Source organism: Brachyhypopomus gauderio, chromosome 9, assembly GCF_052324685.1.
Source record: "Brachyhypopomus gauderio isolate BG-103 chromosome 9, BGAUD_0.2, whole genome shotgun sequence".
NCBI classification, from domain to species: Eukaryota; Metazoa; Chordata; class Actinopteri; order Gymnotiformes; family Hypopomidae; genus Brachyhypopomus; species Brachyhypopomus gauderio.
Window position 1 is genome coordinate 13182440 of NC_135219.1, and position 14561 is coordinate 13197000.

Genomic DNA, 14561 nt, shown 5'->3' on the forward strand with positions numbered 1-14561 from the left:
ACACTGTGTTGGTCACTCAATAGTGACCCCTGCAGTATTTATAATATCATTGCAGGTGAACAAAATGAAAAGTTGAAAAAGCATCCTGAAAACACATCAACTTGTGAAATATTTAATCGACATTTGTTTACTTAAAATATGATCTCATCATTTTATAATTTAATTTGCTCAATTTTTTTTGTCCAGAAGAGTCCAAAATTTGCTTAAAACCTTGTGTAAATGCTCAACCAACTCTGCAAAATATGCAAATTTGTTTAATAAAATTCAGCTAAAATGTGCAACTTGTGTAAGGATTTTCATTAATGAAAAAGAAAAATAATATAAAACACAAAAATGACAAGAAATTCATTAATTAATGTATTTTTATTGAGGAACAAAAGTTTTTGAAGTGTGTTGGCTCCAAGGCGATTTCTCCTCTTAGATACAAGTTCTCCTGCCTTAGAAAAAGTCTTTCACAGGGTACAGACGAAGATGGTGTGCATAAATATCTAAGTGCGATGCAGAGGGGCTGACAGTCTTTGATGATCATGTTGATCACAGCCTCATCCACAGCTTGCTTGTTAGGAACTGTAAGGAAAAAATATTTTGCCTTATTAAAGTACTGACAAGTTTACAAACAATATTACATAGTTACACAAAGCATTTTGTGTGTAATAAACAATTTTAAATTAAAATATTTTAATTTTATTTGAGAATTTTAACACACATGTGGTAGCTATGTGCTGATTCTTCATTGCCATGCCGAACTCTATAATGCCTCAGCAAAGATGAAGTGCTCGTATTGATGTAAGACAGCTCCGTGGAGCAGAGTCGACACTTCACCTACAATAAAATAAAATCAAAAGTGACTTTATCTGAATACAATTAAAAACCCTTACCAGAAAAGAGTACAAACATACATATTTAATAAAAAATAATGTCCAAAGGAGAAACAATACCTTATTTGGCATCAAAAGATCAAAATGATTCCAGACAGTGGAAAATTTCCTGGTTCGATCCGAGGGCAAAAATACAAAATCCAAAAGTAACAGTAAAACTCCATCCAACAAACCCGCGACATGCCGATACAGTTCGTTTCCTTATAAACACAATTTGGCGCGGCACAGCCGAAACACTTCTTGTATCGGTCTCATGGTTTTTGCTTAAAGCAATACACGCACCAATACGGGGTTTCACTCTTGTGCGCTCGGCACAGTGTTGACGCATCAGTATCGTTTGTACCATCACTACCAAGCTGTGGCAGAGAAAGTGGGAAGAGTCCTCAGTGCTTCTGGACGCTCCTTCCACAACGAATTAGCGTCGAGTTCTGGGGTTCTACTGTACTTGGATCCATTGTACATTGCTACTTTTGAAACTTCTAGTGAATGGGTAGGTTGTAGACAGTGTTGGGTAAGTTACTTTGAAAAAGTAATTAGTTACAGTTACAAGTTACCTTGTTTAAAATGTAATTGTAGTGTAACTTTTCTGATTACTTTTGAAAAGTAATGTAACTAATTACTTTTGGATTACTTTTTGATTACTTTACGGTTTAAATGAGTATTGACCCATGATCAACATTTAATTTTTGAGAACTGACAGTGTGAAACTTAAAAGAGTACTAAGCTGAGAGGGAATTGCTGACAGGCAATCACAGGAGGTCCACAAGAAGAGATGCCTGCACCAGACTAACATAAGCAGATTCAGAAACCACTTCTTTCCCACAGCGGTCACCTTATTGAACTCTTCCCAAAGACCATACTTTCCTTCCCCTCTATCCATATCTTACCATCCACACAACATCTGAACAGTGTTCCTCTTCAATCCACATCTGTATAGCCCTATCTACAGTGGTATAGGATAATCTGTATGTTATCTCTGTATGATTCCATCTGTATTTATCACATTTATTTATATCATATATTTTTCTTTGCCCTGTGCATTGCCATACATTACACACACATGCATTTCCCTAGGTAATTTATCTACTCTGCACATATATATTAACCATCTTTACTTACACTAGCTGTAACTAACTGCATTGTATCTCTAAATACTGCATTCTATACAATCTGCACGTGTTGCACTTGATTAGATACCAAACTGCATTTCATTACTTCATACAAATTTAATTTAAATGTATTGCTTGTCGAACTATAGGTCTAAGATAGGTCCAATGATACCAATTGGGTAGGTTAGGTCGTGTCATAGACATCGACAAACGTTTTTCCAACACCAGTCATAAATATCTATTTGATACCGTCTGTCATTGTCTATAATAGTCATGTATGATTTCAACGAATACCTGTTTAGGACTTTAAACAGCTAATTTGGTTAGCCTGTAAATCAAGCTAGCATGCTAAAGGACAAACATATTCAAGTGAATGGTAGTAGCTAGCCCAGCAGGTAGCGAACTATGGAAACCACAGTGTGACGGTCAGCATACCCTGCTGTTAGCTCGCTTACAACCTCAATAGTGGTTGCCTTCTAGGGTTGCCACCAGCCCGGTTTTCCTGGTTTTCACGTCGCTGTCTCGGTTTTCCTTCTTTTTAATATTCGGTCCAGGCAAAAAAAATAATTTAATGTCCCAGTTTTCACTAAGTTAGTTCAAACAACTATTTAGACTGTTTCTGCACACTTTAAATCCATCAGTTTTTTCTCGCTGTGTCCATTTTACGTTCGCCCCCCGTCAACAATTTACGTTCGCGTGTGACAAGAGTGTTCTTGTTTTTTGTCAGACCTAGGTGGCAACCCTTCTGATCGGAAATAAACCTCCAAACTCCGAAATTTACACAAAGGCTTGGCATAATCACAAATAGTTGCCGATGGTGGCACATGGTTCATATTTATTGACAACACGAAAACAAAACAAATGCTCCTTAAATGTCCAGTGCTTGAAGGCGTCTGTCATTATTGCTGCTTGAGCTGAAACTGAACCGCGCGCTTGCTGCTCCAGCACAGAAACAAGCGGAAAACGGCGATATAGGGCGCAAAGCAATAAAAATATCATTAAATATTTCGCAAAGGTTTTTGTTTATACAGTATTTTAAAAATGTAACTAAAATTGTAATTCTTCATTTTTCCAGAAGTAACTGTAACTGAATTATTTCTCATTGTAACTGTAACGAATTACAGTTACACTTTTTTTGTAATTAAATTACGTAACGTCGTTACATGTAATTCGTTACTCCCCAACACTGGTTGTAGAATTGCTTCCCACTGGAGTTCCAGTGTTCCAGTGCAGGCTGGTGTTGACCTGGTGTATTCCAAAGGTGCCCCTACAAGGATGACCGCTACCTGACTCAGTTGGTTCCAGTTGAGGGGTCGTCTGCAGTTCCGTTCCCTACCCATTACAAGCGCTTTGTCCTCAAGATGTTCACCTTTGTGGATCAAACCTCCATGGCTCCCTTGCACAACCAGGTAATGGCTTTAACCTTGTCCCAGCCATTTGTACAATGCCATGTCCGGCCCTTGCTTAGTTGTAATGTTGTTCCCATGTTGCTTATATGGTCTGAACCTTCTCCTTTGCTGCTCACCAGGGAGACATGCGCCAGAAGAATGGGAGGCTCCTCCTGAATCTGCTGTGGTGTCCAGTGGAAGAGTTGTCTTTACAGAAATGGCCTGAAGCTCACCACCTGAGATCAAACCCTAATGCAATAAAGGCTGTGTTCTCAAATGCTTGTTTAGGGGTGGTTATTGCTCTTGCATGTTCTACCTTAGATACTGAAGTGGGCATTCTTCCAGATTATACTTAAACACAGGATAAGATGGTGAAATATCCTATGCCACTCCCATACTCCTCACAAGGCCCTACCGCCCATCTTCTCTCCAACAACCATAACCGTGCATGTTATTAACCAACCAACCACTATTAGAACACTGCAACATCTACAAACTGATACTGGCTCGGCAAGGATCCAGAAGCACAGCGTTGCTTCAACTGCCAAGTACTCAGATCATCACATCAACCTGGACTGACCTTCAAACAAAGCAACAACGACATCCTAAACACACACCAGTTGTTTGAGCAGAACACAACAACAGCTACAATCTGATACTGGCTCGGCAAGGATCCAGAATCACAGCGTACTATGTTCATGGTCACTTGCCTCAACTGCCAAGTACTCAGACCACAACACAGCCCTAGACAGACCTTCACGCAAAGTAACAGCGACGCCCACAACCACTTACAAGCTCTTCACTGGGGTCATCAGGTGGGCAGCTCCCTTCGTTGGTGTTTCATTGATTTGAGCCCACAACACCTCCAGGAGGCTCAACGGTGAGGGCTGGCGTCCCAGCCTCACCCCCCTCAAAGCTTGCTGTTCAACCACCTTTTATGTTACCCATTTCACCTTCCCAACGTCTCACTCATAAGACCGGTCAAGCCACCTTTATGGGACATGCCCCCAAGTAGTCTGTGCCCTCTTAATCCACAGCCATTGGCTAGCTCTTTCAGCTACCACCGACAGCTCCTTCACAGCTGATCTTAACTTTCTCCCTCTAAGGCAGAACTGTGTTAACAACGATGTCATAGATTTAGCCACAAAGCCCCTAGCACCTACTTCTACTGGTCTTATGTGCGCCTGCCATCCGCGTTCTCGCACATTAGCCACAAAGTCAGCGTATTTTAACTTTTTCCTCTCAAAGGTTTCATCAACCGCGTCTTCAAACGGAACCGTTAATTCGATAAAGTAAACAATCCGTTTACTTTCCGAGTACAACACCATATCGGGCCTCAATGAAGTTACTGCTATGCACTCCGGAACCTGTAGTTTTCTCCCTATATCTACTAGAAGTTTCCAATCTCGTGCTTCACCCCACCTACCAACATCAACGGCACAATCGCGTTCTCCTGCACATTGACCCTCCCTCACAAACCTACTTGCGTACCGATTACCAACACTAGTCAATGCATTAACCTCTAAGCACTTCTTATCAAATAAACACGCTAGCACACTTAGAACTTGATTATGCCTCCATGTATATCGCCCCTGTGACAAACTAACATGGCATGCGTTAAATGTGCTTTAACGAGCCAACTCCCATGCACAACTTACATTTAGGATCTTCACCTACCCACTGTGCGAGGTTTTGAGGAGTTGGAAGGACGTCATATGTTGCTCCAAGTAGAAACTTGATGCGCCCCGCGTCCATCGCCCAAATTTCCTGCCAGGTGAGCCGCCTATTTTCTACACTCTGCCATCGAAGCCATTGGACTTGTTTTGCCTGAGACGCTGCTACTGCACGTCGAGCATCTTCTTCCTGTTCTCTTATAAAACTCACTACCATTTGCCTTCTCTCTGGTGACGTGGCCTTATTAAATGTTTTCCATGAGTCACCTGATCCAAAGCCCGCTTTTCCACATTGGACATAGCCTACTATATCGCGCAACACTAACGCGCTTTCGGCCGCTTACGCCGCTACCCGTGAATTCCACTTCCTCCCTACCTTAGCCACTGATGCTGCTGTTCTAATTTAATAACTACATTGCTGGATTATCTAGCAAACAATGACACTTTGCAGGAGCTATGCAGTTGTGATGTGTATAAGGCACATGGATGTCATTAAAGAAATTGGGGAGGGCACTTTACTGGTAGTGTGTGGCACCATCCACTATGTGTACCTAGGTGTCACAGCCAAGCCAATGGCTCTCTGAAGTGGCAGGGGAGGTGTAAGTTCTCGCTACCTTGGATCCGTAAATGGGAGGAAGAAGGGTCAGAGGGTGTGGCTGATGGGAGCATATAGCCTTTTGACCTTGTGGTTGTGGTGTCCTTCAGGTCATACTCTTGCACTGTCTGTTTTTTAGAATGTCCTTTTTGCTTTATACTTTGCATCCTATATGATGGAAGCAATGTCATTCCCTAGCTCTGACATGCACTTGGAACAGCTGACGACCATAGAGGACAGGTTGATTTGAGGTACTAGAATGCAGTTCTCCATAACTGATCGATCAAAAGCCTGAACCCACTGGAGAAAGGGCAACCCAGGTTTTATGATCCATGAGAACCAGAGTTCCTTCACCATGAATTCATCTATCCAGATTTTACTGTTAAATGTTATCGCAGTCCAGAACTATACAGCTAAATATGAAGTGTACACAAGGCTATAATATTTTTGAACTGTAATATTTAGGCCATTTTTGCCAAACCAAGCACAATGTTATCAAGCAAATAAGTAATGTTATTTCCTCTTCTATCAACTATGAAAGCTGCATTCATAAATGATTAAATATTTAATTGCTATCTACATAAATCATGCTACCTTGTCATACTTCAATTATTGTACAGTAGAACCCCGGAACTCGACATTTTCGGAGTTCGAATTTTGAGAAAAGTTCGTCTCGGAGCATCGAACAAAACTTCGGAATCCGACCCGCCTCGCATAACTTTTGTAAACAACATACAGTTTGTGCTTCGGTCACATGCCGTTAGTTGGCCTTGTTGTTCAATGGGTTTTAAACCATTTTGAGGCTGTGCTCCAAGCGTTTGCTGTATTTTTGTTTTTTTGTACTGTTTTAGACAAAAACATGGGAGAAAAGCAGAAGCGGAAATGATAAGAACCAATAAAGTTGAAAAATGCCTTCGTGTGCCGGACTTAGCATTGGAATTCAACTTGATGGTTGAGAACAGATTAATCCGTTTTCAGTTATTTCTTATGGGGAAAATTCATTCGGAACTCGACTGCATCGCTTCTCGACGCTCCTTCCACAACGAATTAGCGTCGAGTTCTGGGGTTCTACTGTACTTGGATCCATTGTACCTAATGCTAATGTCTCAAAACGGCAGATATAGGCCGAAGCCATTCACAGGCAACAGTCATGACACTGACTGTGTAAAGGACATTACAGACGAGACTAACTGTGTAAAGGACATTAAATTAAGTTGCCGTATTGGAAATTAAAGATATTTAATCTAAATGAAAGTGCTTTTACCTTGATGTGTGAACACATAACATTACTACAACAGCCTACTTTCATCAACGCAGGTTGGCTAAGCTAAGGCCTGGCCAATACTATACACAATGTGAGAGATTATATACATGTAACATATACATGTTTTGTCCTCTGTGGTCTGTCAGTCAAACTCTCCACCCTACATTTTCTTAAAATGAAAAACCACACACTCTTTGAAACTCTTTGAGTCGCTGCTTAGCAAAAGTCCAAACCAATGAGAACCTTTCAGAATTTTATGAATAACATGATCAAAACAAAAACGGTAGGTGTCAGTGAGCCAATGTGCCAGCACTGTGAGTGTCCAAATGATTAAAATGTCACATGCATATCACACAACAGTCCTAAACATGTGTCCTAAACATGAGTGTTTAGTAGTCAGCACAGAGTTCATGATTGCACTCGGCTGGCAAATAATTAATAGCTAACAAAATAGGGGGAGGGCTTGGTAACAATTTTTAGCATAGGCAAAATAAAAAGATCACAGAGTGGGATAACAGTTACTTGCAGATCTCTGCAGTTCAGAGGCTATGGCAGGAGAGTTGGTCACTGTTGTGCTTGTGGGTCTTTGTGTCTCCTTGACTTGTTGCACTAGTGAAGCTGCATCTCAATGGAGTTTCCAAGATAATAAACAATTGGCCAGAAACTCTCAGCTCCTGCAGCACCATGTTCCTGAGGTACATGACCAACAGCAACAGATGACCAAAACTGTAGTTTCTGAGAAATGTAATGTAGATGGGTCTGTCAAGATTGCCTGTGGTGAGTCTGGCTTAAATGCTACCCACTGTGAAGCTATAAACTGCTGTTTTGATGGACAACGCTGCTACTATGGAAGAACAGGTAAGGGTTTGAATGTGTTTAGCCTTGCTACTTTTGAAACTGGGAGTTGAACCTGGCCTGCTTTTCTCCCTGATGTTGTCAGTGACTGTCCAGTGCACAAGAGATGGCCAGTTCATATTGGTGGTGGCCAAGGATACAACCCTGCCTAGGCTGAGCCTGGATTCAGTCAGCCTATTGGGAGAAAATGGACCCTGTGGGCCAATTGACTCCAATGCAGCTTTTGCTATCTACCAGTTTCCCGTTGCTGCCTGTGGTACCCGTGTGATGGTTAGTGCTTGGGGCTTCTACATTGGGTTAGATGTGGGCTGTGTTGGAATGTAATTGTACTACCTTGCGACCTCCTTCATTCCAGGAGCTGGGTGACTACTTGGTGTATGAGAACAAGATGACCTCTTCCTATGAAGTTGGATTCGGTCCCCTTGGAGCAATCACAAGAGACAGCTACTATGAGTGAGTTGACCATGATTGCATGGCACAGTTTCATGCAGGGTTTGTGCTCACTTTTGTATTCCTTGTGCAAGACTTTACTTCCAGTGTAGGTATTACGGTATGAGCGTTGCAACACTGCCTATTCAGCACTATGCCAACGAGCCCCCTCTACCTGTAGTTGCTCCTGGACCCCTCAGGGTAGAGCTAAGAATAGCTAATGGTCAGTGCACCACAAAGGGGTGTGTGGAAGGTGAGTATCGTCATTCTGGATGCTAGTATGAGCTTTGTTTATGAAGGGCTTCGAAAACCACTTTGCCTGTCTGCTGACAGCACGGGCAGCCTACACCTCCTACTACACGGATGCTGATTACCCTGTGACCAAGGTGCTGAGAGAGCCGGTCTATGTGGAAGTGCGTATCCTGGACAGGTCTGACCCCAATATTGTCCTGACCCTGGGACGCTGCTGGGCAACCTCTTCCCCTAACCCCTTCAGCCTTCCCGAGTGGGACCTTCTAGTGAATGGGTAGGTTGTAGAATTGCTTCCCACTAGTGTTCCAGTGCAGGCTGGTGTTGACCTGGTGTATTCCAAAGGTGCCCCTACAAGGATGACCGCTACCTGACTCAGTTGGTTCCAGTTGAGGGGTCGTCTGCAGTTCCGTTCCCTACCCATTACAAGCGCTTTGTCCTCAAGATGTTCACCTTTGTGGATCAAACCTCCATGGCTCCCTTGCACAACCAGGTAATGGCTTTAACCTTGTCCCAGCCATTTGTACAATGCCATGTCCGGCCCTTGCTTAGTTGTAACGTTGTTCCCAGGTCTATATCCACTGCAGTACAGCCGTGTGTCATCCAAGTGCAACAGACAGCTGTGAACCAAGCTGTGGCAGAGAAAGTGGGTAGAGTCCTCAGTGCAGGTCCCTTGTTTCCCATGTTGCTTATATGGTCTGAACCTTCTCCTTTGCTGCTCACCAGGGAGACATGCGCCAGAAGAATGGGAGGCTCCTCCTGAATCTGCTGTGGTGTCCAGTGGAAGAGTTGTCTTTACAGAAATGGCCTGAAGCTCACCACCTGAGATCAAACCCTAATGCAATAAAGGCTGTGTTCTCAAATGCTTGTTTGGGGGTGGTTATTGCTCTTGCATGTTCTACCTTAGATACTGGAGTGGGCATTCTTCCATACATTATTTAATAACTACATTGCTGGATTATCTAGCAAACAATGACACTTTGCAGGAGCTATGCAGTTGTGATGTGTATAAGGCACATGGATGTCATTAAAGAAATTGGGGAGGGCACTTTACTGGTAGTGTGTGGCACCATCCACTATGTGTACCTAGGTGTCACAGCCAAGCCAATGGCTCTCTGAAGTGGCAGGGGAGGTGTAAGTTCTCGCTACCTTGGATCCGTAAATGGGAGGAAGAAGGGTCAGAGGGTGTGGCTGATGGGAGCATATAGCCTTTTGACCTTGTGGTTGTGGTGTCCTTCAGGTCATACTCTTGCACTGTCTGTTTTTTAGAATGTCCTTTTTGCTTTATACTTTGCATCCTATATGATGGAAGCAATGTCATTCCCTAGCTCTGACATGCACTTGGAACAGCTGACGACCATAGAGGACAGGTTGATTTGAGGTACTAGAATGCAGTTCTCCATAACTGATCGATCAAAAGCCTGAACCCACTGGAGAAAGGGCAACCCAGGTTTTATGATCCATGAGAACCAGAGTTCCTTCACCATGAATTCATCTATCCAGATTTTACTGTTAAATGTTATCGCAGTCCAGAACTATACAGCTAAATATGAAGTGTACACAAGGCTATAATATTTTTGAACTGTAATATTTAGGCCATTTTTGCCAAACCAAGCACAATGTTATCAAGCAAATAAGTAATGTTATTTCCTCTTCTATCAACTATGAAAGCTGCATTCATAAATGATTAAATATTTAATTGCTATCTACATAAATCATGCTACCTTGTCATACTTCAATTATTGTACAGTAGAACCCCGGAACTCGACATTTTCGGAGTTCGAATTTTGAGAAAAGTTCGTCTCGGAGCATCGAACAAAACTTCGGAATCCGACCCGCCTCGCATAACTTTTGTAAACAACATACAGTTTGTGCTTCGGTCACATGCCGTTAGTTGGCCTTGTTGTTCAATGGGTTTTAAACCATTTTGAGGCTGTGCTCCAAGCGTTTGCTGTATTTTTGTTTTTTTGTACTGTTTTAGACAAAAACATGGGAGAAAAGCAGAAGCGGAAACGATAAGAACCAATAAAGTTGAAAAATGCCTTCGTGTGCCGGACTTAGCATTGGAATTCAACTTGATGGTTGAGAACAGATTAATCCGTTTTCAGTTATTTCTTATGGGGAAAATTCATTCGGAAGTCGACTGCATCGCTTCTCGACGCTCCTTCCACAACGAATTAGCGTCGAGTTCTGGGGTTCTACTGTACTTGGATCCATTGTACCTAATGCTAATGTCTCAAAACGGCAGATATAGGCCGAAGCCATTCACATGCAACAGTCATGACACTGACTGTGTAAAGGACATTACAGACGAGACTAACTGTGTAAAGGACATTAAATTAAGTTGCCGTAATGGAAATTAAAGATATTTAATCTAAATGAAAGTGCTTTTACCTTGATGTGTGAACACATAACATTACTACAACAGCCTACTTTCATCAACGCAGGTTGGCTAAGCTAAGGCCTGGCCAATACTATACACAATGTGAGAGATTATATACATGTAACATATACATGTTTTGTCCTCTGTGGTCTGTCAGTCAAACTCTCCACCCTACATTTTCTTAAAATGAAAAACCACACACTCTTTGAAACTCTTTGAGTCGCTGCTTAGCAAAAGTCCAAACCAATGAGAACCTTTCAGAATTTTATGAATAACATGATCAAAACAAAAACGGTAGGTGTCAGTGAGCCAATGTGCCAGCACTGTGAGTGTCCAAATGATTAAAATGTCACATGCATATCACACAACAGTCCTAAACATGTGTCCTAAACATGAGTGTTTAGTAGTCAGCACAGAGTTCATGATTGCACTCGGCTGGCAAATAATTAATAGCTAACAAAATAGGGGGAGGGCTTGGTAACAATTTTTAGCATAGGCAAAATAAAAAGATCACAGAGTGGGATAACAGTTACTTGCAGATCTCTGCAGTTCAGAGGCTATGGCAGGAGAGTTGGTCACTGTTGTGCTTGTGGGTCTTTGTGTCTCCTTGACTTGTTGCACTAGTGAAGCTGCATCTCAATGGAGTTTCCAAGATAATAAACAATTGGCCAGAAACTCTCAGCTCCTGCAGCACCATGTTCCTGAGGTACATGACCAACAGCAACAGATGACCAAAACTGTAGTTTCTGAGAAATGTAATGTAGATGGGTCTGTCAAGATTGCCTGTGGTGAGTCTGGCTTAAATGCTACCCACTGTGAAGCTATAAACTGCTGTTTTGATGGACAACGCTGCTACTATGGAAGAACAGGTAAGGGTTTGAATGTGTTTAGCCTTGCTACTTTTGAAACTGGGAGTTGAACCTGGCCTGCTTTTCTCCCTGATGTTGTCAGTGACTGTCCAGTGCACAAGAGATGGCCAGTTCATATTGGTGGTGGCCAAGGATACAACCCTGCCTAGGCTGAGCCTGGATTCAGTCAGCCTATTGGGAGAAAATGGACCCTGTGGGCCAATTGACTCCAATGCAGCTTTTGCTATCTACCAGTTTCCCGTTGCTGCCTGTGGTACCCGTGTGATGGTTAGTGCTTGGGGCTTCTACATTGGGTTAGATGTGGGCTGTGTTGGAATGTAATTGTACTACCTTGCGACCTCCTTCATTCCAGGAGCTGGGTGACTACTTGGTGTATGAGAACAAGATGACCTCTTCCTATGAAGTTGGATTCGGTCCCCTTGGAGCAATCACAAGAGACAGCTACTATGAGTGAGTTGACCATGATTGCATGGCACAGTTTCATGCAGGGTTTGTGCTCACTTTTGTATTCCTTGTGCAAGACTTTACTTCCAGTGTAGGTATTACGGTATGAGCGTTGCAACACTGCCTATTCAGCACTATGCCAACGAGCCCCCTCTACCTGTAGTTGCTCCTGGACCCCTCAGGGTAGAGCTAAGAATAGCTAATGGTCAGTGCACCACAAAGGGGTGTGTGGAAGGTGAGTATCGTCATTCTGGATGCTAGTATGAGCTTTGTTTATGAAGGGCTTCGAAAACCACTTTGCCTGTCTGCTGACAGCACGGGCAGCCTACACCTCCTACTACACGGATGCTGATTACCCTGTGACCAAGGTGCTGAGAGAGCCGGTCTATGTGGAAGTGCGTATCCTGGACAGGTCTGACCCCAATATTGTCCTGACCCTGGGACGCTGCTGGGCAACCTCTTCCCCTAACCCCTTCAGCCTTCCCGAGTGGGACCTTCTAGTGAATGGGTAGGTTGTAGAATTGCTTCCCACTAGTGTTCCAGTGCAGGCTGGTGTTGACCTGGTGTATTCCAAAGGTGCCCCTACAAGGATGACCGCTACCTGACTCAGTTGGTTCCAGTTGAGGGGTCGTCTGCAGTTCCGTTCCCTACCCATTACAAGCGCTTTGTCCTCAAGATGTTCACCTTTGTGGATCAAACCTCCATGGCTCCCTTGCACAACCAGGTAATGGCTTTAACCTTGTCCCAGCCATTTGTACAATGCCATGTCCGGCCCTTGCTTAGTTGTAACGTTGTTCCCAGGTCTATATCCACTGCAGTACAGCCGTGTGTCATCCAAGTGCAACAGACAGCTGTGAACCAAGCTGTGGCAGAGAAAGTGGGTAGAGTCCTCAGTGCAGGTCCCTTGTTTCCCATGTTGCTTATATGGTCTGAACCTTCTCCTTTGCTGCTCACCAGGGAGACATGCGCCAGAAGAATGGGAGGCTCCTCCTGAATCTGCTGTGGTGTCCAGTGGAAGAGTTGTCTTTACAGAAATGGCCTGAAGCTCACCACCTGAGATCAAACCCTAATGCAATAAAGGCTGTGTTCTCAAATGCTTGTTTGGGGGTGGTTATTGCTCTTGCATGTTCTACCTTAGATACTGGAGTGGGCATTCTTCCATACATTATTTAATAACTACATTGCTGGATTATCTAGCAAACAATGACACTTTGCAGGAGCTATGCAGTTGTGATGTGTATAAGGCACATGGATGTCATTAAAGAAATTGGGGAGGGCACTTTACTGGTAGTGTGTGGCACCATCCACTAGGTGTCACAGCCAAACCAATGGCTCTCTGAAGTGGCAGGGGAGGTGTAAGTTCTCGCTACCTTGGATCCGTAAATGGGAGGAAGAAGGGTCAGAGGGTGTGGCTGATGGGAGCATATAGCCTTTTGACCTTGTGGTTGTGGTGTCCTTCAGGTCATACTCTTGCACTGTCTGTTTTTTAGAATGTCCTTTTTGCTTTATACTTTGCATCCTATATGATGGAAGCAATGTCATTCCCTAGCTCTGACATGCACTTGGAACAGCTGACGACCATAGAGGACAGGTTGATTTGAGGTACTAGAATGCAGTTCTCCATAACTGATCGATCAAAAGCCTGAACCCACTGGAGAAAGGGCAACCCAGGTTTTATGATCCATGAGAACCAGAGTTCCTTCACCATGAATTCATCTATCCAGATTTTACTGTTAAATGTTATCGCAGTCCAGAACTATACAGCTAAATATGAAGTGTACACAAGGCTATAATATTTTTGAACTGTAATATTTAGGCCATTTTTGCCAAACCAAGCACAATGTTATCAAGCAAATAAGTAATGTTATTTCCTCTTCTATCAACTATGAAAGCTGCATTCATAAATGATTAAATATTTAATTGCTATCTACATAAATCATGCTACCTTGTCATACTTCAATTATTGTACAGTAGAACCCCGGAACTCGACATTTTCGGAGTTCGAATTTTGAGAAAAGTTCGTCTCGGAGCATCGAACAAAACTTCGGAATCCGACCCGCCTCGCATAACTTTTGTAAACAACATACAGTTTGTGCTTCGGTCACATGCCGTTAGTTGGCCTTGTTGTTCAATGGGTTTTAAACCATTTTGAGGCTGTGCTCCAAGCGTTTGCTGTATTTTTGTTTTTTTGTACTGTTTTAGACAAAAACATGGGAGAAAAGCAGAAGCGGAAACGATAAGAACCAATAAAGTTGAAAAATGCCTTCGTGTGCCGGACTTAGCATTGGAATTCAACTTGATGGTTGAGAACAGATTAATCCGTTTTCAGTTATTTCTTATGGGGAAAATTCATTCGGAAGTCGACTGCATCGCTTCTCGACGCTCCTTCCACAACGAATTAGCGTCGAGTTCTGGGGTTCTACTG

The 14561-nt window shown here is 43.0% G+C and overlaps 2 protein-coding genes across 2 annotated transcripts; both read left to right on the top strand.

The window, feature by feature from the left end:
* The first annotated feature begins 7446 nt into the window (after positions 1-7446).
* LOC143522337 (zona pellucida sperm-binding protein 4-like) lies at positions 7447-9648 on the top strand. Its single transcript, XM_077016071.1, has 8 exons — positions 7447-7765; positions 7848-8032; positions 8118-8215; positions 8287-8444; positions 8525-8717; positions 8786-8933; positions 9011-9090; positions 9531-9648. The coding sequence occupies exons 1-8, from the start codon at positions 7456-7458 to the stop codon at positions 9646-9648; spliced, it is 1290 nt and encodes a 429-aa protein (XP_076872186.1). The 5' UTR covers positions 7447-7455.
* A 1725-nt stretch (positions 9649-11373) lies between these two features.
* On the top strand, positions 11374-13021 carry LOC143522338 (zona pellucida sperm-binding protein 4-like). Its single transcript, XM_077016072.1, has 7 exons — positions 11374-11692; positions 11775-11959; positions 12045-12142; positions 12214-12371; positions 12452-12644; positions 12713-12860; positions 12938-13021. Exons 1-7 carry the CDS (start codon positions 11383-11385, stop codon positions 13019-13021), a joined length of 1176 nt encoding a protein of 391 aa, XP_076872187.1. The 5' UTR covers positions 11374-11382.
* The last annotated feature ends 1540 nt before the right edge of the window (positions 13022-14561 follow it).